Source organism: Haemorhous mexicanus, chromosome 5 (genome assembly GCF_027477595.1).
Source record: "Haemorhous mexicanus isolate bHaeMex1 chromosome 5, bHaeMex1.pri, whole genome shotgun sequence".
NCBI classification, from domain to species: domain Eukaryota; kingdom Metazoa; phylum Chordata; class Aves; order Passeriformes; family Fringillidae; genus Haemorhous; species Haemorhous mexicanus.
Genome location: NC_082345.1, coordinates 30976040 through 31001830, shown reverse-complemented (window position 1 = coordinate 31001830; position 25791 = coordinate 30976040). Strand labels below are relative to the sequence as shown.

The window sequence follows — 25791 nt, the reverse complement described above, 5'->3', positions numbered from 1 at the left end:
GAAAAACTGATTTAACTGAGGGGCTGTTACAGAATGAAGCAAAACATGCTGATCATGTTTGTTTAAAATCCCCGAATTTTTAATTGTTCAAGGTTTCAGGGCTTGTCAGGCAGGTGCTCACCTGTCTTTAAAAACAGTTTGCTCCACAGTGAGGAGATAAGGAAAAAAAGCCAGAGGATATGGCTGTGGGAAAGAAAGGGCTTTAGATTCTCTCTGCACTGAAGCTGGGATGGAATAACAAGTGCTGGCCTCAGAAGTGAAACAGGACAGGTTTAGCAGCAAGTTAGGACTATAAAGTGGAGTGAGGGTAGAAGACTTGCAGGAATGCTGTGGATCCCTTAACACTCAACTGAGAGGGCAGGTGGTTGAAGATGTAAATTATGACTAATGGTTGGGTAATGAGGATTAACAGATGCAATAACGACATGAGGCTCATTGCTCTGGGGAAATAATGGCATTTTGTGTAACAGTGGCATGATTTCTCCTGATTCTGAGTTCACTTCTACAGACTAGATATGAAATGAACTTGGAAAATCAAGACTCCATCAGAAAAGGAAAGTAAATCGGGGACACAGGCTAAAGACTCACTCTCAAAGGCAGATCTCTACAGAAAGTTTTGCTACAGGTTCCATGTCTAACATACCTTCACATTTAGTGTTTAATTTTGTGTTTAGGGGTAGAAACCAGGAGTGCAAACAGTATCACCTTAAAGGAACTGCTACCTTTTATTTTACCGGATGAAAATAACAAAAAAGCCCCTCCTTCTGTAAAATTCAGCATGACCAAGGAAACAGTTCTATTGCAAGTCAGGAAACAGACGCCGCAATTCTCTATTACTTGGTGTTCCTATTGGTAATGTATTAACCGCTATAATTTATTTCGCTCTGTGGCCACGATGTCCCCTTGTCCCAGAGGTACGGACACCCCAGAGACCGGCTGTGCTGGATGCCTTTTGCTCAGCACTGCAATCTGCCTTTCCAGTTCAAAACGCGGCAGATGTGGCGCCCCTCAAAGCCAGTCTCGGCGGGTTTATTGCGTGGCCAGCGCCCCTTCCTTCCACAGGTGTCAGGGAGGGCTCGGTGCCGTGCGGGCTCGGAGTTCCGGCCGCCCCGGCCAGGCCCCGCTGACGGATACGGGCGCGTCGCGGCCCTGCCCGGCGCGGGAGCCTCCGCAGGATCCCTCCGGGCCGCCGTAGCGCCGGGAGCGGCGCGCGGGGGCTGCCGGGACGGGGCGTGTGAACTTGGGCGCGGCGCGGCAAGTCGGGCCGCGAGCGCGCGCGGGGCCGGGGCGGTGCGGCCGGGCCCGGCGGGGCGGGCGGAGTCGGAACCGGGGCCGGGGCCGGGGCCGGGCCGGTCCCTCAGGCGGCGCTGGGCCGGGCCTAGAGGCGAGCGGGGGCTCGGCCCGGTGCCCGCCCGGCCAGGTGCGCAGCGCCGCGGGGAGAGCGCGGGAGCGGGGCCGGGGCCAGGGCCGGGCGGGGGCGATGCCGAGGGGCGGGTGCGGCTCCTCCCGCGGCCTCCAGGGTTGAATTGCAGGGCGGGAGACAAGCGAGGAGCGGCTCCGCGGGCTGCTACCCAGGGAAGGCGTATGTGGACCCTGAATTTCTTGTGTAGTTTTGTGAGTGTTAACAGTCCCGGCAGTAAGAATGAATGGCCTAAAGCCGTGTGGAAACGTCCTGTAAACTTTGACTAAGGGCTGGTTGTATTCTCAGCTGAAGCGAAGGCTCACGTTTACAGTCCTCGTCTGTTGGTAGTTTAAAATTACCAGGAATAAACAGAGAGCGTTTCAAACCAGGCACTGCTTAACCTGGCTTTAAGTCTTAAAAGGTGTCAGTCAAAATAAGTAGCAGTACATTGTTCTTGGCCTTTTTGCTTCGTAATGTTTTGTAAGGAGCGATGAAAGGTGACTCATTGTTGCTCATATTCTGTTGTCAAAGGTTTAGTTTAAAGGGTTCTTGGATGTCTTTGGAGTGGTGAGATGAACGCTGAAGTGAGTCCTTTAGGTCCGTACTGGCAGCCTTGCCTTGCAACAGTTTGATTCTGGTTTGTATATCCCCATCTGCTGGTGGGAAATGGGTCCTTCAGATACTCAAGGCTTCCCGGTAGGCAGCTGTGAACTGTGGAGATAAAGGCTTCCTTTTAGTCTCTTGGTGCCATAGAGGGGCTGGCTTTATGAAAAAGAAACCATGCATTTCCTGCCAGAGTTCAAGCAGCAAAAGCTTGGAGTGTCTGCTGCTTTCACTCGTGTATGCTGCTGAACGGTACTAACTGTTTAACTTTCCAAGTAAATGTTGCAGTTATCAAGAAAATGTCACCTGTACCATTTAAAATTGCCATTTTGAATTGTTAGGTTGCTTGGTTTATTTTTTTGTTTTGTATATTTTCACTTATTCATTTATTTTTGCCAGAACAGGTGCAGCCATGCAAGAAAGCATACGTTTTGCATCATCAGGAGATGACATTAAAATATGGGATTCCTCATCTTTCACTGTGGTGGAGCAGTTCAATCCACATACACCCTCACATCCAGTCAGTTCACTGTGCTGGGCCAGCAATAGTATCCTTTACAGTTTCAATCATATTTCTGTGGGTGTTCTGCAAAATTCCAGTGTTTATTTTCTTTCCTTTTTTTGCTGAAGTGTTTGTAAAACACAGGCCTGAAGTGTTTTGAAGTCTCGCATAAAAATGTTGGTTTATATTTTGACCAGCGTTTTGCAGTTCCCCGTGCTGAAGGGATTTACAGAATGAGTTCGTGATGGTAAATACTTGTGAAGAAGTTTCTCATCTCAGGAGCCAGCACTTTTGTAATGGCTGTAAGATGCCTGAATTTCCTGCCAACTGTAAAGCTTACTCATTTGTTTCTTCAGTAGTTATGGTACTTGCTTTCAAGACAGTGCTTAATTAACTGAAAAGCTTGAGCAAAGCAATTTCTTGTGTAGTAAAATTCTGTACATAGTACAGTGAGGAAAATTGTAATCAAAGATTTTTTTTTTTGTAGGACAGCTTTTTGTTCATTCTGACAGTCTTTGATAGTATTCACTTACCTCTAAGCACTGGTTTTCTCTCCATTGCTTGTAGTATTTGGAGAGGAAACACAAACGTGTTGTGTAGGATAACATTCACAGGATGGTGGTGGTTTGTCATCAGAATGGATCTGACCCATTTAGGTCTTTCACCCCTGATTTGGAAGCCAGGGAAGTCTTGGATAATGATATGAGGGGCCAAGTGTTACATGAGCATATGAGAAATCTCATTGGGCTGTCAGGCTTGTGTGGCTGTCACAGGAGAAGATGGTGATGCCTCATCTTGACGTAGAAGGACAGGATGCTGGCACATAGCCTATGAGTCCTGCAAGTTCTGAATGTCTGTCCTCTAAGTTAATGTATGAGAAAAAAAGTTATACCAATTGGAAGACAAATGAATGGTTTAGCTATGGAGCTTGCAGAGGATTTGAAACACAATGTTTTCATGTGTATGCATACACGCTAGTATGTGTTTAGTAAACAGTCTGTCTTACATGCTTTCTTCTACCAAGTCTCCTCTTCATCTCCCAAGACTGAAACAATGAAGTTATTTCATAGACATGTCAGCTTGTTCGGGATAAAGCATTAGTTCTGGTTACGCATAGTTCTGTAAAATGATACAAAAGTGCCTTAAAATAATGAAAGCAATAGCAAGCACTATTCTGCCTGCTGGTTCTGTTGTGTTAAATCCAGCCAATTAACCTGTGTTATTCTTTAATGAGCAAATACAAAATCACAATGGGCATTGGCCAGAACTGAATGATTACTCAATGTTTTTGGTGGTGGTGCAGATGCAGTTTCCTGCTCTGTAATTCTGTAAATGTTCTTATTACTTTGGGGTACTTGGTTTCATAAAAGGTTCTTTTTGGGCTTTTGTTTTTCTTTTCTCAGTACAGAGTGGGAGAAACTGGCAACTGCTCTTTGTACTCTAGAAACTGTATAGTGAAGTGGTCTAACATTTGTCATGACTAGGACCGTTCTTTAAATCCCTAGTCTGCTAACAGCCCCAGACATTCCTTTGAACTAGTGATAAATGGGGCTCTTACTTGGGGGCTTGGGGAAACAGAATTGTAGACTGGATCAGCTGCCTTAGTGGTAGAGAGCTCTTAAATAATACCTGGCAGATATTTCTCGTCTTTTCTATCAAAGAAATTGCTGTCTGTCTTGTATTGGCAAGTAAGGGCTGTAGTTAATTCAAGAGCTTCTTAATGAAAGCTTGGAAAATAGCCTTATGTTTCTATTTCTAGGTCCCTTCAAGGTCCAGTGCTTTAGACTGTTTAGCCAATCTGTCTTCTATTCAATAAGGGAAACTTCCTGCTGCTTTTATTAATCACCAGTATCCTACAATTATGTTCCTTAACTTGTGTCAAAGATAGATACCTGGCTACTGCTTCTGCTGCTGGTGATAAAATAGTTGTTTCAGGCTGTAAAAGCAAACCTGTCCCACTCTTTGAAATAGCTGAAGGAGTAAGTATGAGTAATGCTTTTCTCTCATTTTTTCCCCAGTTCACCTGGTATCCTGTGTATCTCACATCTGTTCTGCATATTGGGATCAATGTAATTTTAGTATTGTTAGAATTATGACACATACATAAAAACATTTCCCCGTGTATTGTTAAACACAAAGATAAAGAGTGGGGGCAATAGTGCTTTTAAAATAGTTCTGTCAGTAAGATACAGATGCAGTTATGCAAGTGTGATAACTTGAGGCAGTCAGTGATTCAGGTGTGATCTAATGTTTAGGAGATGGAATAGCTCAAGTTTGAACTTCATTTTCCAGCTTGAGCTGTCAGTATTATGCATGCCTATGAATTGTACACTGGAAAGCATAAGAGTCTGTAGAGGGGTTGTTCTTGGAGCATATATGTGCCAGCCTGTATTGCAAGAAACAAGAGAATTTGTGTTGTGTTCAAGGCTTTTTTTTCTCCAGTTAAAAGGAAGTGTGACACTTCAAAAAGCTGAACTTAGTTTTAAAAGAGTCTCTTCACATGCTCACTTAAATGGCTTGTTAGTGTTCTAAACCATTCTAATTATTCTCCTTGGATAGCTCTTGTAATGCTAATTTGGACTGGAAATTTTCTGAAAAGTTATTCAAACCTTGCTTTTAGGGTGCTGAAGCAAACCCTTTCAAAGGTGGAGTGTTTGTCCTGAAGATTTCACTAAATTTGATCTATAACTAATGCAATCCCTTGCAATTTTATCATGTCAATAATTAGATGGACTTGTTTTTTCTTCACTCAAATTTTGAAAACTTAAAAGTGAATTTTCAATTTGTGAATAATAATTTGTCCTCAATGTAGGCCTATCATTAAGACTGCCTTTTTTTTTTTTTTTTCAAAAACTGTTACTTCAGTGATTATTTTAAAAAGAACCACTTAACTGAATTATGAGGTTGGCTGCTATAATATTCCCTGTAATGTTTAGGGAATGTGAAGTATGTAACTTAGACAACTTATTGATTTTCTTCTAAGAATTTTTTTCCTTTAACTTAGGATTTCTTTAAGAAAACCTGAATACCTGAATAGAATACTATGATTGCTCTTTATGGAGCTGTAATTTAAAGGGAAAATGCATATTGGAGGAAAAGGTGCCAAAAAATTCAAAATGAGGATGGGGAAATGCGAGTATTTGAAGGTTTATTAATTAATATACTTACATGTTGAAGTATATTAAATATATGTCCAAACTGGACTTGATTTTAAATGCCTTTTGATAGGAAATGGCTGTAGAGTATGAATAGGTCTGTCTGTCATTGGGGCTATTTGTACTGATGAAAATGGAAACGCACATCAATATGCTTTGAAGTAGATTTGAATAAATCCCTTAATTATCTTAAGCATACATTTTCTTCTTTCTCCATTAGGCAAAACAGACATGTGTGAGCTTGAATTCTAGTTCTTCGTATCTCGTCAGTGGAGGCCTTGATAGCACAGTTAATATCTGGGATTTGAAGTCCAGAAAGATTTATCGCAGCCTAAAGGTAAGTTTGGCTGAGGAAGAGATGTAGCTTTCCACTCCCAGGTTTTGCTGCCAACTGTAAAAAATGTACTTTCTCTAAGTCTGGTGTTTGTCTGGATCAAGGTCACAGATAGGAGCTAGCACACATCTGGGTCTTGTTCAAGTTTCTGTTCTTTATGTGTTGTAAATAGCAAATTTAATGAACATATGTAACTTGGTGTTTTCAGAGTACAATTCTGAAATTAAAATATGTGTTTAAATTTCCAGAATAGGCTTCTTATTTTTGCAAATTTTTTGTTGGTGTTGTCTGATGGGGATTTTTTCCAGGAGTTGCCTTCCAAGTAATTGCTGGTTTTGATACATTGAATGAGAAAACACTTCTCTATTTGTGGAATACTGTAGCAGAACTAATGTGCAAAACTGGGATGGTCCTCTTCTAACTGATCCAGGATGAATTCTCTAGAACTTTTTTATGATGCACAAAATGTAGGATGATTTACTGTCTTTCCCACATGCCTACAGTAGATGGTTTGCTCTTATTTAGCACCTCTGTTTTAAGAGACTATGAAACTTCAGCTTTATCCTTTTTTTCTTGGACTTTCAGAGTTACAGTTGGAAACAAAACCTCTAGGTATCCAATACAATACTTTAAATATCTATTCCTAACTTTTGGGTTAGAAGTTCTCCATTGTCTTCCCCTATATAGGAATATAGGGGAAAAAATAATATGTTCATTATACACAATATTATCACTGCAAATGACTGTACTGAAAAGCTGGTTGGTAAATATATGCATTAGGTCTAAAAGTGACAGAAGAGGAAGTTCTCAGTAGTACATCACATTAACAGGAAGTATATTCAAGTATCACTGGTTTCTGGGAGACTTCACTTCTAAAATAATGTTCATAACACCTGTGGTGAATATCTGTGGTTGTCATATTAAAATATTGTATATAATTATATGTTCGTGTTAACTAATGTATTAAAACCACCCAATGCAAACAATCTGAGAGTGGTTATGATTGATCTTTGGTATGTTTTGCTGCTGCTTCCTGTGATATTCCATAACAACTCTTAAATCTTTCAAAATGTTACAGATAGTTAGAAAAAATCAGCTGAAGTTTTTTTGCAAAAGCATAAATTAGGAAGAATGTCTTTAACACTCTCCCTCTAACCTCCCTTTCCCACAGGAGCATAAAGATGAAATCACGTGTGTTGCATATAATTGGAATGATGGCTATATTGTTTCTGGATCTTTGAGTGGTGAAATCATCCTACACAGTGTTACCACCAATTTATCAAGTAGTCCCTTTGGTTATGGCAGCAGACAGGTAGGCTATCTCTGTTAAGTTCCTTTCAAGTACTAAGCTTAATTTGCAGTCTTTAGAAATTGAAAGTACATATCAAGAGCCTTTAAGTTTTGGTATTGTGTTTCATTTTAATTTTTAAGAGTGCCCTTAAGGAAAGGAGAAAGCAGACTGCTGTGTGCATTATTGCCTTAAATCCTAAGTAGCATTGAAATACAAATTTCTCAAGTGCCTTTTTTTCTATATGGGTTACAGCAAATTTTACTTGGTAGACACTGGCTCCTCAAGAACAAACTTTTAGATATCTTAGAAGTGATTGAAGCATAGTTGGCTTTACAAACCAAAACAGGATTTCAACTCACCATTCAGAGTATATTGTTGCAGAGGGCAAAGACCATGCAGTCTGGGTTCTAACATACTCAAAGCTATCTGTACAGGAGGGGTGAATACAAGACTGTATTTGGAAATAAGTTTATTTAATCTGGAGATTAAAATTGCACAGGTGCTCAAAGAGAAAAATAATGAAGTTTTATCTTACCTACTTAGGTGTTTAGGTAGTATGTGGGAGAACGAGTTTGAAGGAAGATGGTGCACAAGGCAAACACAAAGCATATGTACTACCTAAGGACCTTGGTAGGGTTTGCCACTGCAAATCTTTTCTGCCAATTCAAAAGATATTAAAAGAATTAGTGGGTATCACAAGGGGAATTCCTTGATACAAGAGTATTTGCAGTAGTAAATGAGCTGTGTTGTCCCACTGGAAATTTCAATGTGTGCTCTTAGTGAGAATTGTCTTGTCTTATGGATAGCCATGTATTCGAGTTCTAGGCATGCTTTCATTGTTTACTGAATCATTTTTACAGAGGTAGGGGCTGCCTGGGGGATGCAGAACTGTTGCTTTGGTTCTAAACCTGACCTTTAATGTTGCAAGGAATGCTGAAGATGTGACTTATTCCTTTTCTGTTACTGCAACAGCTTTTTCATTCTTAAATTGCAGATAGTGTCAAATTAAATTCTTCTCCTGTCTCACATGAACAGTATAACATGGTGAAAAATCTCTTACAATCTCACAGCATCTCGGGAATTATGGTCTACTTTCTGATGAAAAATCGCTGTGAAGTTTAAACTATTTCTGCTCCTAGGTGCTGCAGTGTCTTTGATCCATTACCAAGCTCATACTTATATTGAAGCAAAATCATACTTCATACTTGGTTTGATCTTAAAAATCTATCTGTATAGTCAGGTCATTTTTCTGACTTGATTGTTACAATCTTATGAGGAATGTGTATGTGAGGCAGGAGCAGGGAGGTCCATGGCTGGAATATGGAGCTGAGGTGAATATCCAGAGTGTGGACTATGCTGCTAGTTAATTGGAAAATGAAGAAATTCTTGTGAGGATTATTTGCATTAACCTGTTTGATATATTCAGTTCTTTCCACCAGAAAGTGATTAGGATTATGAGATATGCCGTGAATAACTGTTGTGTCAGATGAAATCAAGAAGTCTGCTGCAAAGCTGAGTGACCTTTAGGATGGATAAAGCTATTTGATGTGTTAAAGTAATTGCAAACAAAGAGCTCCTGTTCACATTCTTAAGGGTCTACAACATTTTCTTAGGGAGGGCAGTTATTTGATTATAACTTTCATTTAAAGTGGGATCAAGCTATGATTTTGTTATGAATTGGCTAGTTGGATGTCCCAGTTTACCAGCTTGTCTTTGATCCTAAAAATGTTCTTTACTTTTATGTGCAGAAATGCTCTATTATTGTTTTGGGTTTTAATTGGAGAATTGATTCTACAGCGAAGAAAATATCTGAAGACTTGTGTAATTCTGTTAAATTTAAAAAGCCTTTACTTGATTTATAGCTTAGGGGCCAGGTTTCCTTAAGAGTAAACTTGAATAGATAAACAGTGTATTATACTGTTTGATCCTGGTACTAGTTTTCTGGCTTAGGAAGGGTCACCATTCCATAGTGACTTTTTTTAGAATTGAAGAATGTGAAGTCTAACTAACCTAAAAAATTTTAGCTTGTCTGTGTTTGATTTTCAGCATGCTGGAATGTAGTTTCCATGCCAGTTAATTTCTCATGTTGTGTAGATTCTACAAGTAGTAGAATAGCCCAAGGTTGCCATGCTTTCTCTGACTTTAAACAAAATTCTTTTCATAGGAGCATTGGCCTATAGTCTGTTAATTGATTTTAATTTAGAACACCTTTGTGTTTTAGTAGAATTGAGTTCTTGCAGAGCTGTTTGCAGATCCCATAATTTGTCTTTGCTATTGGCATTCGTTTAGACTACCAGATTCTTATCTGCTTGCTGTTGTGAGGATAAATTAAGGTTTGTTTCAAAATATAATGTTTGTTCAAGTCTTCACTGCCTGGTGCAATTCTCCTAGCAACAGGATTTAGTTTAGTTGTTTGAACAGCTGGCTGATTTGTATAGGAGTGTGATGGATTCTGGCCACTACATATAATAAAAAGTTTGTCAGCTTTTAAAGCTAAAAGTGGGGAACAGTGGTAATATGGGGAATGTAGGCATATGAAAGAAAATGGAGAGCTTGCCCAGACCTGTGAGATTAAAAGGATAAAGGAGAAAAGGAAATGGCTGACTTGGTAGGATAGCAAAGGAGGTTTGAGAAGAGCTAGAAGCGAGTAATATTGGTGGGCAGAAGAACAGGAGTAAGAAAATGAAACATGAGCAGATGCCAGGGCAGTAAGGAGGAAGGTATTTGGAGGTGAAGAATTGAGAGAACTGTGAGGGCCAGGAATATTTCCCGTGTGGATCCTGTTTGTAATTAACGCTGTTACTCCTGAATCTCTCAGTATTTTTTTCAATGTAAGCAAACAGAAAATGATGATAAAGTTGTGACCAGTAGAGAACCGTATTAATGATGAAGAGTTGTAGTTGTTCCTATTTGAATATGCAGTTGAAGGTGCCACCTCTTTAAAGCAGGTTGAAGCAATTTGGCTTCCAGCAAGACACACAATACAAGGGCTGGAAGTGATGCTGGAGGAATATGAAGCAACACATATCTCCATCAAAAGAAAGTTAGAGACAGAATAGGATAAAGGCCAGTACAGTGCATTGTCGTGTGGTCTATGCCAGAATAAAATAGCTTCTCGAGAGCATTTTCAGGCAAATTAAATATTTCAGCACTCATCGGACTGGACTTGAGTAAAGTACTTGATTCAGTCCTTTGTGAGAAAATACTAGATAGGATGGGTAAGAAACTCATTATATTGATAAATCAAACAAATATTTTCTTTCATGATCTGTCTCGTTTAATATTTTCAGTAGTGCTTATGATAGTAGAAGTAAGGTTAGCAAAACTGGGGAAGGGTCAGGAGTGAGGTCTTGTGAGGAGCAGCTGAGGGCGTTGGGGTTGTTCAGCCTGGAGAAAAGGATTCAAGAGGGAACCTTATTGCTCTCTACAACCACCTGAAAAAAAAAGGTACTAGCAAGGTGGGGATTGGTCTCTTCTCACAGGTAACAAGCATAGGAGAAGAGAAAATGGCCTCAAGTTGCACCAGTTTAGATTGGATATTAGGACAGAATTCTTCTCTGAAAGAGTAGTGAGTAAGGCATTGAAACAGGCTGCCCAGGGAAGCATGGAATCATCATCCCTGAAAGCATTTAAGAAACAGATAGCATTTAGGGACATGGTTTAGTGGTGACCATGGCAGTGCCGGGGTAGGGCTTGGACTTGATTGTCTTTGAGATCTTTTCCAGGCTTAACAATTCTGTGATTCTAGGTAGAACTGTGATGAAACCCAGTTTCATCACTTGCCCATAAGAGGGGATTGTGTCAGTATCAAAAAATGATTGAAACTATAGACACAGGAGTAACTGTGACAGAGTAGAAATCCAGGTACCAGATTTAGGGGACAACTGAGGTTCTTATTGGAGTAGGATTTCAAAATTCCCAAGGGAAATGAGTTGGATTTCTTAATATGAAATGACAATGACTAAAACAGACTCAAATAAGAGCCAAATATTTTGAGGATCATAAAATATTTTCGTTATCCATATTCAAGAAAGATTCATACTGGAAGAGTTGCAAAAAGACTGATGGTACTGAAAAAGGAGTCCTGGGGGACTCTCTTTTTTTTTTTTTTTTTAATAGCAAAAGAAAGCCCAAAGGGTGAGCTTGCTATTCTTTAAAACGGGATAGCAGCACTGGGGAGTTAGGAAACTGTTTAAGTGTAAGGGCATTATGGTCCCAGGAGCAAATAGGTACAGCTGGGTCATGAGTAAAATGAATCAGGAAATTGAATACTGTAGTATTAGAGCAGTGAGCTTGAAATGTCCTCTGAAGCAATGTGGTGGAAACAAAATATCTTTTATGAAAGGCAAGTTAAGTTTCTGGTTCTGCTATAGCTTGGCTGCATGTGATAAACCACACATTATCCTCTTCTTTGGTCTTAGTCCACAGGTTGAATTGAGTTCTGCAGGACCTACATACCTGCTTAAATCTGGAGTCAATGTGTCTTATCAAATTGGCTGATATCCAAGTACCTCAAGTCAGTGAAGGGGAATTGAGTTTAACATTCTTGGCAGAACACTAGTTGGTGAACTAATGTACCTTTTCACTCCATTAATTTTTGATGTGTTGTGGGGATTTTTTTGTATGAAGGCATGATATTTGCTGAAAATTTGAGAAACTTTTCTGAAAGTTTCATTTTTCTTCTCCTTAATTTTGCTGATCAGCTCATATGGTACCCCATAATAATAATAAAAAAAGAAAGTCTCACCCCCAATAGCAAAAATGGCATTTTACTGCAAAATTATTTTTTCTGGTTTTACTATTTATATTTCAGAATTGGGAGCCTTTGTAGACTACTTTAAGTTTGTATTCCTAATCTGTTTGTGTCTTTAGAAAATATTTTAATATTATATTTAATATTGTTAATGAAATACATTTTTATGTGTGTTTTACAGCCTATTCGACACTTGAAATATTCATCCTTTAAGAAATCCTTGCTGGGCACTGTTTCTGACAGTGGAAATGTAACTCTCTGGGATGTAAATAGCCAGAACCCATATCATAATTTTGAAAATACTCATAAAGCACCAGCCTCAGAAATCTGCTTTTCTCCACTCAATGAGATGCTGTTTGTAACTGTAGGTTTGGATAAAAGAATTGTTTTCTATGACACTTTAGGTAAAAAGTGAGTATATGAAAGACCATTTGATTTTAGAAGATTCCATATTTGGGTTTTATAAACTGAAAAAACATGCCTAATTATGACATGAATTATTTAATTCAGCCCACATGCAGAATGGCTGAAGTGGTTGGCATATTGCTACTGGAGAACCTGTCCCATAATCTGTTTTGCTTTCTGAGTTAACAAACAAACAATTGAAAAACCCGAAGGCATATGGGAAGTAATTGAAGTCCAGTTTATGGGCGATGTTCTCCAGTGCTCGTGCATGGGCTTTTCTGGTTGGTAGAGAGCAGTTAACTTCTGTGAGGGGCAGTACAGCCTGTGCCAGCCACCTGAGCTTAGCTTGCCTGCTTTTCTAGTTAAGATAAAAGATGTAACTGTGCTGCACAGAACTGCTGAGACAGGGAGAATGTTGGATGAAAAAGCAGGAAGGGTGGGAAATAGGTAATGGGACTTTGTAGTAAGAGAATGGGATGGCAAGTGGTTTTGTGGGACATTGGTTTTAGCGTGAGTCGAGCTTTTACTCTAGCTCCTCCTAGCAGCAGGAGTCTCTTTGCATTTTGAAATGATGCAGTAAAGGATTGCAAACTGATTTTTTTTTCTTAGAGCTGTGGGAGGGGTAGAGCTGATAGGCTTGGGAAGCTAGAGGATAAGAGGATGTATGTAGTGTGATTGCTGCTGCAAATGATGATGCCAGTAAATAATGTTGGTGTTTTGCTATTAAGAAAGTAATGTGATCCTGTCCTGATGAACTCTGTTGGGGCATATGCAGTTTTTTTCCTGTTAAGCATGAATGCTTAGTGTAAGCCTAATCCACTGTTTCTTAAAATAGTTCATTGAATTTACTTGATACTGGAGAAGTTGAACTACTGACCTGTAGCTGAATTGTGAAAGCTTTTTTTTTTATATATATATATATGTATATATATTCCTTTTAGATATTCTGTGTTGAAAAGTCCAGCTTGTGAATTCTAAAAGATTCCTCCTGTCATTTCTCATATTTGAAGGTTACTGAAAACAGTTGTAGCTGATTTTCCTCTGACCACAGTAGACTTCATGCCTGATGGTACTACTTTGGCTATAGGATGTTCCCGGGGAAAGATCTGCCAGTATGACTTAAGACAACTGACATCACCAGTGAAAGCAGTTACTGCTCACAAAGGCTGTGTGAAATGCATACGGCTTCAGTTCAGCAGCACTTTTTCCAAGGTACTTTATTGCTCAGTATGCAGGTTAATGAAAGCAAAGCATAAGTTTAAGTTCTGAAAAAAGTTTAGTATTTACTTTCTAAGCATTACAGATGCCAACAAAATGGGATCATACCAACATAGGAATTATAAACTGCTTAGTCTTAACTGTGTTTTAGGCAGTGTTAATGTGGAATTCCCCCCACTCCTGGCCTCAGTGTAAAAATAAGTGGAACTTGCAGTCTTCTGGGTTTTCTGGTGTGGATATGCTGCCTTTGCAGATCAGCTTATGGCACCTCTGGTTATTTGTAGGCAGCAGCAGAAAGGTCTGTAATGGCCCTTCTACTTAAGGAGAAGACACAGGGCTGCTCATCTGAAGATATTTTGTAAGTCCTATATATGGACTTTTGCTAGCACATATAAACAGTGTAGAAGTTAATTAAATAATAGATGAGACTTAAGAGGTTCTTCCAAGACTTAATTAGGCTCTACTGTATTGAGAAACCCTGTGCTTCCATTTAGGGGATGCTGAGTGGACCTTTGAAATGGATTCTTTACCACTCGGAGACTTTCCTTCTCCTCCAGCATACTTGCTGCTAGTGGTTGACTATTCCTGTAAAATTTGGAGTCCCTAATACTGTAATCTCTTTTTTTCTGCTATGTCTAAACCTGGGATCAAAATTGAATCATGCAGGATCACTCCACTGTTAAATTGTTGCTATCCTTGTGGAGGTCCTCACAGATGTTTCCCATGCTCTTTGAAGTTACATGAAGATACCTTTTTGTTGTATTTATAAAGGCATATCTCCTAGACAACCATTGCAACTTGAACTGAGGTTTTTTTACTGTTTTTTAAAAGGAAAGTATATTTTCTTGTATTTTTACTTCAGGCTGAAGGAATAATTACTTCTTGTAATTGGTTCTATTTTTTCTTCAGTCTAATATCACAGGTTTTTCAAATAAACCTGTGTCCAAAAGAGTAGAAGTCAAAGCTGGTAGTAATCTTGGAGGAATTCAAAATACTGGCATCAAAAACATTGCATCTTCAGCATCAGCAACAGTTTCCTCTCATCTTACATTGACAAATGAGAATAAGGGAGGAGAGATTTTTCAGGAGAAAACAGGTAATGTTGTGTTCCTACTCTTACAATAGTTGGCATAATGGGGAAGATGGAAGCAGTGTTTCATGTTTTGACTATTACAGTATAAAAATTTCACTGAGAGAAGGGCATTTGTTAGGAAGTACTGTGTGTATGTACCTGCACATACAAATACTTCTTTTCCCTCCCCACTGTGTAACACATGCTGTGAGACTGTAGGAGGTAAATTGGGTCCTACTATATGCTTAAGACACATCAAGTCTTAAAATTGTGGTGGTACTGTGGGACTACCTCTTGCATTCTGACTTCTTGCAGATTATCATTATGTACATAATGTAGTTTCTGATGCAATGTCTGCATGGAATGCAGGGCTAAAGATTTGTAATTCTTGTAATGAATAGGAGTAGCTGACCTCATCCAAAAAAAACCCAAAAAAACCCAAAAAACCAACCTAGGAAAACACAGAGGAAAAAAAGCAATCTAGTCCAAAAACCCAAGTGACAACTGAACTATAATTTTGTGAGAGGCATGATTCCAATATCACATGGTAGGAAAGATGTTAAATATAGTTACAAGTATGATTAGTTGTATAACTGTACTTGCTATCTATACCTCTGAAATTAACAAGTTCTTTGTAAGAATTCTGAGCATTCCAAAAACTGCCACTGTGTGAAATGTGCTCTTAAAATTTTATTTAATTCAGGAGTTCTGAAAATATCAAATCATTAACACTGCTAGTTTGATTCTTTGAAAAAATCCTCAATCCATTTTAATGTAACAGCACTTCCCCCGCCCCCCTTTAAAATAAGGAGAAATACTTTTAATAACAGTAATTAGGCAATAAGCCACTGCAGTCCATAGGGATGTGTATTAATGACCTCCCTTGGGTATGCAGTGAAGTTTGAGGTGAAGTAGAATATTTCCTGTGTATGCAAGAACTGTTGCTAATCAACATTACTGAATGGCATGAAAAATTTTATTTTGGTTGAAACATATGATTTGTTATCTTTATTTGAAGATAAAGATGGCTGTAATGGCTGTTACCCTTAAAGGGGACTGTGCATAATAAATAAATGTTTTAAGAAAGTAAAGGCTGACCAAATAAAACAGTTTTTCTTAATCTGAGTGTTCCATTTAAAAGTAAAAACCTCTAAATACTGCAGAAGATATGGTCTTTAAGGTTAAAAATGGGAATGGATGAGATACCACAAACTTCATTTGTTGTCTGAATTTTTTCTAGAACCTGTTCATGGGATTTAACTTTGGAGAAAATAAGGGGCATTCAGTAAAGTAATCTGATAACATATTTAAGCAAAATTGAAACTTTCTGTCACAGGTATTTTTAAGGTACAAAAGTATAATTGAAGTCAGAATGTGATGAGAAACTTAGATGTACTTTGAGCTGGCTTCCCATAAACTCCCATTTACCAACTGTTCTCTGCTTTAAGTACCTTACTGCATTTGTATTTCTGGAAATGGGTAAAAGTGCACAAGATATTTTGGCCCAGTTTTACGTTACACTTTCTCCATGTAGATCCTCTAAATTCTGATGCATAAGTTGATGTTGCACTTCTGATTTGACTCAGTATACCAAGTATTTACTTAACTAGCGAGTGCAATCCTGTGTTGATGTCACAATTGACACATCTGAAGGAGTGAAAAATGTAATCTATTAATACATTTAAATATGAAATCATAAAGGTGACTCAAGTTCCACTTAATGTAAATTCTTGGACATGATTAATTGCAGTCACCCACACAGTCATATTTGGATCACTTCACCAAGTAATCCCACCTAGAGAAGTACTCATAGTTTTTATGTACATTTTGTGAAATTATGAAAGTTATTCTGGTGGTTGTCTGAGCAGTTCAATTCCCTTTCTAAAAATTGTAGTTTGAATAACCACTGACAATTTTTTTTGACTTAGGATAGGCTTCCATTCTTCAGACAACTGTCCTTGGTGCCATGCATATAAAAAGCTTTTTCCCCCTTGGATTAGGTCAGGGAAGGGGCTTGAGGGTAGAGTGAAGAAATGTCTAGGAACAAATTTTGTTGAGGTTTTTGGGTTTTTTTGCCTGCAATTGTAATTTCAATTTGATTTTCTAATACTAGAATATGTAAGTTGATTTTTCTAATATTAGAAATAAGCAGAGAATATACTAACACTAGGTAAGCTTTAAAAAAGGTGTTTCATATCATTTCCCTTGGAATGCTTAATGGCCCTAGTACAGCAATTTTTTCTTCTTGCAGAATAAATTTAACTTTTTATCATCTGAATGTGGTTACCTTATTAGCAGAAGGTGCAGTCACTAGTTTCACTTCACGTGATACACCATAAAAATTGCTGCACCCATCATATAGATTTCTCTGAGCATGGGTGGGTTCTCCAGGTTTACAGCCCTCCTCTTGAGCTTTTAGTTGTAGTCAGCTTTGTTGACAGCCCAAATGAGGAGGTTAATATTGACCCTCTAACTGGCATCTGCAGATGGTTCTGAAGTGCTTACTGGACTTCCCAGGTATCATGCTTGGTGTGAGATTGTTTAGCCATAATGTATGTTATTTTTTGGAAAAGGTCAATTACTAATGGAATGATATTGCCCTTTGAAGGTTTTCCCCATAGTTCCAGCTTGGATGTCATTCCATCTAAAGAAGCAGATCACGGGAGAAGTGCTGAATTAAGTAATTTTGATGATTTGGGTCGAAGTAGTTTGGGAGATATGTTTTCTCCAGTCAGAGATGGTGAGTTACTAATACTGGAATTTGTAAAGCATCATTCCTCTGCATGTAGTGTGACAAAGTGTCACTTGTGACTTACTGCTTACCTACTTGATATTGTAATTTGTCTTTGATTATGAACTTGATGCAGTGATACAAATAAACACTTCATTTGTCTGTGTTCTGCTGTTTTGTAGATATTATTGCAAATAAAGTGACTGAAGATCCTCAAGGAAATGGTAAGCATATGCCAGTGATAGGTCTTTGGAGGTCTGTGCTAGTTCTCACATGCTGATTTTGTCATACCTTTGAAAAAACAAATGACCAAAGCAGACACTGAAACAACTTTTCTGGGAATTCTCTGACACATTGAAAGACCCAACATGGTAACAGGAAGTCAAGAGTATGGTCCCAAAGTGATTGGGTTTTTTCCTTTATTCAATTCATAGTGATACACAGAAACTTTTAATGTTTTATTACTTTTATAAGGATGGGGGCACCATAAGTTGGATGGAAGGATGTAGTTTTTTGTGGAGTGCATTTTTTGGTGATTTCTTTTATCAGTCAGCTTTGTATGAGTGTGCAGGCATTTTAACTGTGGAATAGATGTGGCATGTGTGTTTATTGACCTGTGTGTTTCATCTTTCCCTTTTCATTTTAGGCTTGGATTTTCAGTCCTACCTGTTGGGTTTGGATTTTCTCCCACAGCCAACCATTGCCTTTCCAGTAAAAAGAAACCTAGTGGGCAGTAGTGCACAAGGGACACAGTCTAGCCCATTACATGCAGTTGTGGGATCTCCAATTAAAGAAGAAGAGGAACATCCAGAGACTGACTCTAAGAAAATAAGTCTTGGAAAACAAGAATCTAAAGATGTCTTAAAGCAGGTATTCTTGTTATGAGTGCTGTTTTTAGAATCTTGACAGAATATTACTGCTTGTAATATCTTGACAGAATATTACTGCTTGAAGGAAAGAATATTGAATAATGCCCAATGTGATTTTATTTTGCAACTCTGTTCACACACTATTAACACAAATCCATAAAACCTTGTGTGATTTAGATGAATTGGCCTTCAGCAATGAAAGATAAATGTATGTTTGTCTTAAATAAGATCAAGTTACATAAGTTCCCATGAAACAAAACAGGTAGACTGAGGATTATTTAGATTTTTGTAGAAAATCAAAAAGGATCACTAGACGGTTGCACCAGTATGATTGATTGTTTGTTAGGTCAGTTCTACTCTCTTCTTTCCCTGTTCTCCGTCTCCCTCTTTTTCTTGAGATATCTTTGATATGTCTCTGCACAGAGCTTAGCTACTTCTGTTTTGCTCTTGGGAAGTCTGATTTTGCTAGGAGTGATACAACTTAGTCACAATATTTTTGATGTGAAAATTAGAGGCCCCCGCCTTTTGCACTTGCTTCTTTGTGCCCACTTGAGGCAATTTGGAATGTTTTAGCAAGCCATTTTTCAGATATCTTCCTTGCTAGGAAATGAAAAGCATGTATTTCTGAACAGATTCCTAAAAGCAAAAATGTTTGAAGGTGCATTTTGGAAAGCTTAGTCTTCAAGTGCCATTAGACAATTGTAACAAGTAGTTTTCATCTTTAAAATAAAAAAAAAAAAAAATTCTGTTGTCAGGTTTCAAAATCAAGCTTGTCAAGCATAGAACCTTCTGTACTATCAGCTACTCCTGATGCAAATGAGAAACTAATGAAGACTATTCAGGCCCATCCTGCATATGATCTACCAGTGAATGGTACTACCTCAACAAGTAAGTTGATAATTTTGGCCCAGTTCTAGGTGTGGTTGATTGTAAACTGACATGAAATCTGATAAAATGGACTTTATCTTGGTTCTTTAAATCCAGCCAGCCCTCCTAAAACGTCTCTAGTTGCTTCTGAAAAGACTCATTCTAAATCTGATTTTTTTTTTACTGAGCAATATTTGAGGTAAAAGTCATTCAATAAATATTTATGTTTAAAAAGTAATGCGGTATATGAGTGGGTTTTATTTGTCATGAGACTTCTCCGTATTTTATTTTCAATTGTAAAGGTTCAAAGATAACATCATCTGTCACTGCTGGAGTTGCAAGTTCGTTGTCAGAAAAAATAGTAGAAACCATTGGGAGTAGCAGACCAAATGCACCTCTGACAGCAATTCAAATCAACTTCATTCAGAATATGATACAAGAAACAATGGATGACTTCAGGTACTGCTGTTCCTGCAGAGTGTTTTGTTTTCAATGACATGTTTTCTTAATGAGGTGTTTCAGCATCTGCTCAAACAAATTTCTCTTCGGATTAGAAAATTACACCCTTTATAGCCCTATTTCTGAAAAACTAGGTATGAAACTTAGTTTTTAATAGCTCTGATGACTAATTAGACTGATGCCTCTGAGGACTGTTGGTGTATGACTTTGCTGATGTTTCCAGAATGAGTGAATATTTCTCAGATGGTAAATTTAGACTGTATAGCAAGGTCTCTACTCTTTTCCTAAAGCCTTGCACAGATTTCTTTTCCTCCTTGCTCATCTCCCTATCCCAGCAGGAGAAATTTCAAGTTGACAGGGTTTGACATAGCCAGTTGACTTGTGTTGGCTTTGATTGTTGTTATCTTGGCGTGTGTAAGGTGAAACTGTGTGTGTGTATTTCTGCTGGTGGAGCTTTCATTGAAATAACATCTGTGCTGTAAGTGATGGTTGGTGTCAGCTTACTTTGTGGATATCTAACCAACATTCCACTTGTCTTGAAAGAAGTCAAATTAGCACAGTTCTATTTAGAGTGGAGTTTGAAGAAGGTGAAGAAGTTAAGAGAATTTTATCTAGGGCATCACTTCCTAGCCTGTGTTTAAGATGAAGTAGGTTGAATAGAGATAATGGAGAATAATTGCAGGGCAGGGGAACTGCTGCTGTCTTGATGACAAAAAAGCAAAGCAAAACTAGTTTAGTAGGTCTGTTTACTATGGCTGTTCTGTATCTGCCAACAGAAAAAATACATCCAATGTTATTTAATGTCTTTACATAAATGTAGTATGGTAAAATTCCCCTGGGTTTTTTTGGTTATAAACACACATCTGATAAACACATGTAATTGATGTAACTTAAAATGCAGTCTATGTATTGCAAATGTGTTTTCTTTAATATTTATGTTCAGGCACCCCAGAGTTAAAGTTTTGCTCGCCAGTCTTTTACTTCCAGTACCTTAGATCTGGAGCCTTAAATATTGTGTTTCTCCTCTGACTTAGACTTTCTGGAGTGGCTGGAAGGTTCTGCTGGCCCTTTTCCCAGTTTTAAGTTGCAGATACATTTTAACTGATAATGAAAGATTGTCAGTACTTTGGTTTTACTAGTTAGTAGTAAACTTTAGTAAACAAATTTTTAGTGTTAGTACTAGTGGTCAGTAAGAGGGAAGAGAACTGTTGTAAGCTTCCCATTGATGTAGCTACTTTTCACCTGCTGGAACCTGAGGAAGGATTTTTATCTTCCTTGCCTGAAATTCATTCCTCTTCAAGTAAACGAGGGGAAAACCAAAAACTTTGAGGATAGGACCAGGAATAATATGTAATTCATTTGGTTCCAAAAATATGTTTTTTTCTTCATCTCCCTGTCTTTGGGAGATAACCTACATCTTTGGATTTATAGGATGCTAGCTGGCATCTATACTTGATACACTGAAGAAGATTGCCTCCAGTAGGAATTCTGTAGCACACGAATCTGTGGAAAGACAAAGTGGAGATTGCCTTTGGGTTTGCTGTATGTTTGAGGAAAGGAAAATGAAGTAAGATCTGTGTGTGTCCACTTAAGAAACACCTTACTTTGACAGGCCAGTGGTACCTGTGGCACAGTACTCAGTCCCAGACAACTGCACTGTGCTGCACTGTTCAGGAAGAACTTGTCAGCTTGCCTGCTTTTCTGTGAGCTGATCTCCTTGTTCTTCCTCAGTTCCTGGAACAGTTGTGTTAATGTCATGATCAGAGGCTATTTTCAAAGCTGGGTTTTGTTGTGTGGAATGGTTGTCCGTGAATTAACAAATTCATGTCCACTTCACAGACAACACTGCCACTGCTTTTTATGTAGATTAACCTGGATTATTCCGTGGTATTGAGAATAATGTATGATTTACCACAGTTGATGTTTTGGGCCCTTTTACAAAAGACTGTTGAAAGTCATGCACTGAAAAGATGTATCTTCAAGTAGAGATAAATATCTTTCTGTGTGGTGCTTATGATCAAGGGATTGAAAATTAGCTTTGAATGGTAAAAATGAGAGGAGCTTATAGCTTGCAAGTGAAGAAGAATCTTGATATCACCACATATATATTTGTGTTTATAAACTGAAAAGCCCTGCATCTTCTTATGTGCTGAAAAAAAAATGGTATTTATAAAAATCAATATCATAACAAAAGTATTCTAAAATAAGGTGTTGAAGATGATGTTTCATGGTCTAAGGGTTTCTAGACTTTTGATGAGAGTGAAGGTGAGGAATTGTGGAGTTTTGGGTGCTGAGGGTATGAGAGAGACTGTTTCCTAAGTAAGTCTGAGCATCTTCCTTTTACAATTCTTCCCCCAGAGAAGCATGCCATCGAGATATTGTGAATTTGCAAGTGGAGATGATCAAGCAATTCCATATGCAGTTGGTATGTACAAGGACCATGATGGGAAATGTATTCAGTTTTCAATTTTGGTAATACTAAGGCATGCCATCTTCTCTCAAAACTGAAAATCTATTTTGTTTATTAAGACCAAGAAAGGGAGGATTTCATGTGAAGGAGGGGGAAAAGTATGAGTGGGAATCTGTTAAATTGCTTTTTCTTTTGTTAGTAAAGGGAATCTAGGGGTTGAGTAGGTATGAATTCCATATTTCAGGAGTTATAAACAAATTCAGCTGTCCTTCGGAAAGAGCCAAAGGCTGGGGTAAGGAGAAGATAGATGGAATTCAAATAGAAAGCTTCCCTTGTAGATACTGTATACATACTGAGCTGTTCTGTATTCTTTAGCTTCACCTTTTTATGAATCTTTGTTCTTTTGATCTGCATTAAAAAGACTTTGTCTGGGTTCTGAGCATTTTAATGGAGTCTGCATTAGTAGATTCTCATCCTGAAGAACTGCAAAATATCCTTTGATAAAATATTCACTAATGTATTAATGATCAAAATACTGTATGTCAGCTTAAAAGGGAAAATCGTACTTTTCTTATCAAAAGTTTTTAAAAACAGAATTATCTCCATTATTTCATTTTTAAAAGAAATGTGAAAGCCAATAGGACAAAACTGGAATTATTAACTTTATTACTACTGATCGAGACTTTTTTCTTTTCTGTAGAATGAAATGCATGCTTTACTTGAAAGATACTCTGTAAATGAAAGCTTAGTAGCTGAAATAGAGAGACTGCGAGAGGAAAACAAAAGACTGAGGACTCACTTCTGAAAGATTTACATTGCTGATTTTATTAGCGTGAACTCACTACAGGTGGTGTGTTGTCTCTGACAGATCCTGTCATCACTGAAGTATTGTTTGAAGACCTGTTACTATTTTGAACATGAATCTATCCTTCTAAATAACTGGTGTAAGATACTTTGTGTAATTATAAAATTTGTAGCAGATAGGCACTGTGTAGAGAACATTTGCATCCTCATGCTGACCACTTGCAACGCAGCCTTCTAACAGAAAAACTCCAAGGACAAGTACGGTAATGGAGTTTTAGCAATACATAAAGTGCCTTGTCTTAAACAAAATCAAACCAGGACAGATGCTTTTAGTATAAGAACTTTTTTATATATACCTACTTTTCTATCTGCTTCTTTATTCTACTGCTGTCAGAAGCAATCACTACAGCTTGCCTTTTCAGATACTTTCCTTGAAGAAAAAGGGGAGTGAAAGCTCCTCTTTTGTGCACAACATGGAGTCTTGTTTACAAAGAGCTGGAAAGTACAGTAGTCAGTTAAGTTTATTCAGCTGGCAACTCTTCTGTCCTGAGTAAAACTAGAGCTTGAAAATATTCCCAAATTCAGTGCCACAGTCTTTCTTACTAAATTCTTAAGTTTGTTGTTGTTGCAAATGCTACATCAACTGCACAATGAGATTTTTTTGTTACTACTTTGGCTATGAATCTAGAATTCTTTTTATTTCCATGTATTTGAATGTTGTCATAGCTTGTCTGATTTGAATGCAACTTTAGTCTTCAAAATGTAAGTATATTAATAATATAGCCATTAATAATACAGTAATGTGTAATTGAAGTCTTTCAGTCTGATTAAAGCACCTTTTGTGCCCAACCTCCCCTTCCATTGGTAGTGAACAGCACTTGATATTGAGCAGTTGTGTTGCAGTTTTGAGGCATGTTGGTTTACCATTATTGTGGCCTTTTTCAGATAGCTGCATACCAAATCTATTATCTTTTATTATTAACAACCATTAAAGAGCAATCATTACTTCAGTAGCATAGTGGTAGCATACTGGTATGTCAACATTTCTGAAATGAAGCTCAGTAGGAAGTTCTGACTATTGAAGTGCATGGGATATTTGGCTTGGCCTTTATTTTGCCAAGAAGATTAAATTAAAACTTCAATTTTCAATTGCTTTAAAAATCAAATGAAAATTTTAAATTGAGTTACAAATTTCTCTGAAAGACTTCTTCTGCAGGTGCTTCTTGCTATTTATGTTTTTCTGGAGGCTTCTTAATTTTCCCTCTAATGTTTGCTTGTTTCTTTTCATAAATTCAGAACTCAAGCAAAGTCTGAAGAACACGGCAGGTTAATTATTTACATCATCTAGAGTTTAAATCCACGATGACACTCTGCTACTAAATGAGTAGATAAATACATGAAAGCCATAATATATAGTGTAACTTATTTTTTATATGTTGCAAAACTAAAGAAAAACTCCAAACATGTCTATAAGGTTTCCTTACCTTGAACTTTTTTTGAAAAAGGGACTTCCTTTTTTTGATATCATTTAATGAAAAACAGTCTTGTAGAAAATGACAGTGTTCAAGTATCTTTTAATATTAGGGAAATGACTTGAAATGTCTGTAGTTCTACTGCTTTTAAAAGCTTTTAAAAATATTTCTATATCACATATAACTTCATATTGAAAGGAAGCAAAGAGAGTTGGGGTTTTTTTACTAACTTATCACACAGTGTAGAGAACTCTTTGTTAAGTTTGTAGGATATGTAAACTTGACACATAGACCACACAGTTCATGAAGACAGTAGTAGTTGAAGGTAGCAAAAATATCTTAGCATCCTTCTATGTATGCTTTTCAGTGTTAATGAAGTAACCTTGCATATTTCCATATCTTGATTTGTTCAAGTTCTGAACTCTTGGTGGTGTACCTGGATGACACCAGGGAGTTAGACCATTATCTTGGGTATTTTGCTTATAGGTAATTTGTTTTCCTGACACTGAACTGTATAATGTTTTTAATTCCCAAATGGAGGTGACTATAACAAGAGTGATTAAAAAGAGTTTTAGGGCTTTTGTCCATGTCTCAGGATTACTGTAGTGCAAGTGGCTACACATGGTGTGTGGAGACCCACTCTGCCTATCTCTATTAAGAGTATGTTTTGCCTTGTACACAATCTGATTTGTATGTTAAAATAAAGCTTGTTTCAACCTTTTTGAGAAAAAAAAAGCTGTGGTGACTTGCTTATTAAAGAGAATAATCTGTGTTGTAATTGTTATGCCTCATCAGGCAACATCTACCTGAAATTCTGGAGTGATCTCTCTTTCTGCCTCTGTGGTCTCATGTAGACTATCCAGTCATTTCCACCGAAATGTTCACAATACCTCATGCTCTTAGAGTAAAGGACAGATGAGCAGGTCCCCCTTCCAAACTGAAAACTGTTACAGTCATGCCAGAGAGATCATGTTCATGGCTAAAAATCATGGTCAAGCAGATGTTTTGGGCAGGGGGAATAATGTTCTCTCCTTAGACCCTGGTGAGTGGGACATCCTGTGTTTTCTTCATGTTGAACTTACAGATGTTTAATTTTTAAAATTCCCTTCTCTCATGCTAATACAGACTTTCTCTGATGAGACGTTTATTTGCAAGATATGTGTGGTTTGAAAGCTGATTTTGACTAATTGATTTATTCTCCTAAAATGCAAAATGCCAGCATGTGCTTGCTTCCTGGCAGCAGCCCACCAGTGCCTGATACACACGCCGTGTTCTTCATAAGCACGACAAGGATGAATTTGGAAGTTGCACATTGCCCCTCCTGCACAAAGAGCATGGCATACTAGAAGAGCATGCTTTACAGACTGCATTGCCAAACTGTACAGTTCCTTGCCAGCAGCTACCCTAGATACCAAAACTGAAGATGCAAAATGGTTGTAGATTA

At 38.0% G+C, this 25791-nt stretch overlaps 1 protein-coding gene across 2 annotated transcripts; it reads left to right on the top strand.

Moving 5' to 3' along the window:
- The first annotated feature begins 774 nt into the window (after positions 1–774).
- On the top strand, positions 775–25082 carry NEDD1 (NEDD1 gamma-tubulin ring complex targeting factor). Of its 2 annotated transcripts, none has more exons than XM_059846736.1 (15): positions 775–852; positions 2410–2553; positions 4392–4486; positions 5883–5999; positions 7168–7308; positions 12222–12451; positions 13456–13657; positions 14573–14759; positions 17344–17475; positions 17649–17690; positions 18113–18336; positions 19091–19223; positions 19505–19661; positions 22020–22086; positions 22772–25082. In XM_059846736.1, the coding sequence occupies exons 2-15, from the start codon at positions 2418–2420 to the stop codon at positions 22874–22876; spliced, it is 1968 nt and encodes a 655-aa protein (XP_059702719.1). In that variant the 5' UTR covers positions 775–852; positions 2410–2417; the 3' UTR covers positions 22877–25082. The 2 variants fall into 2 exon arrangements, with proteins under 2 accessions (XP_059702719.1, XP_059702720.1); XM_059846737.1 differs by lacking the exon at positions 775–852 and adding an exon at positions 1268–1420.
- Positions 25083–25791: the final 709 nt, after the last annotated feature.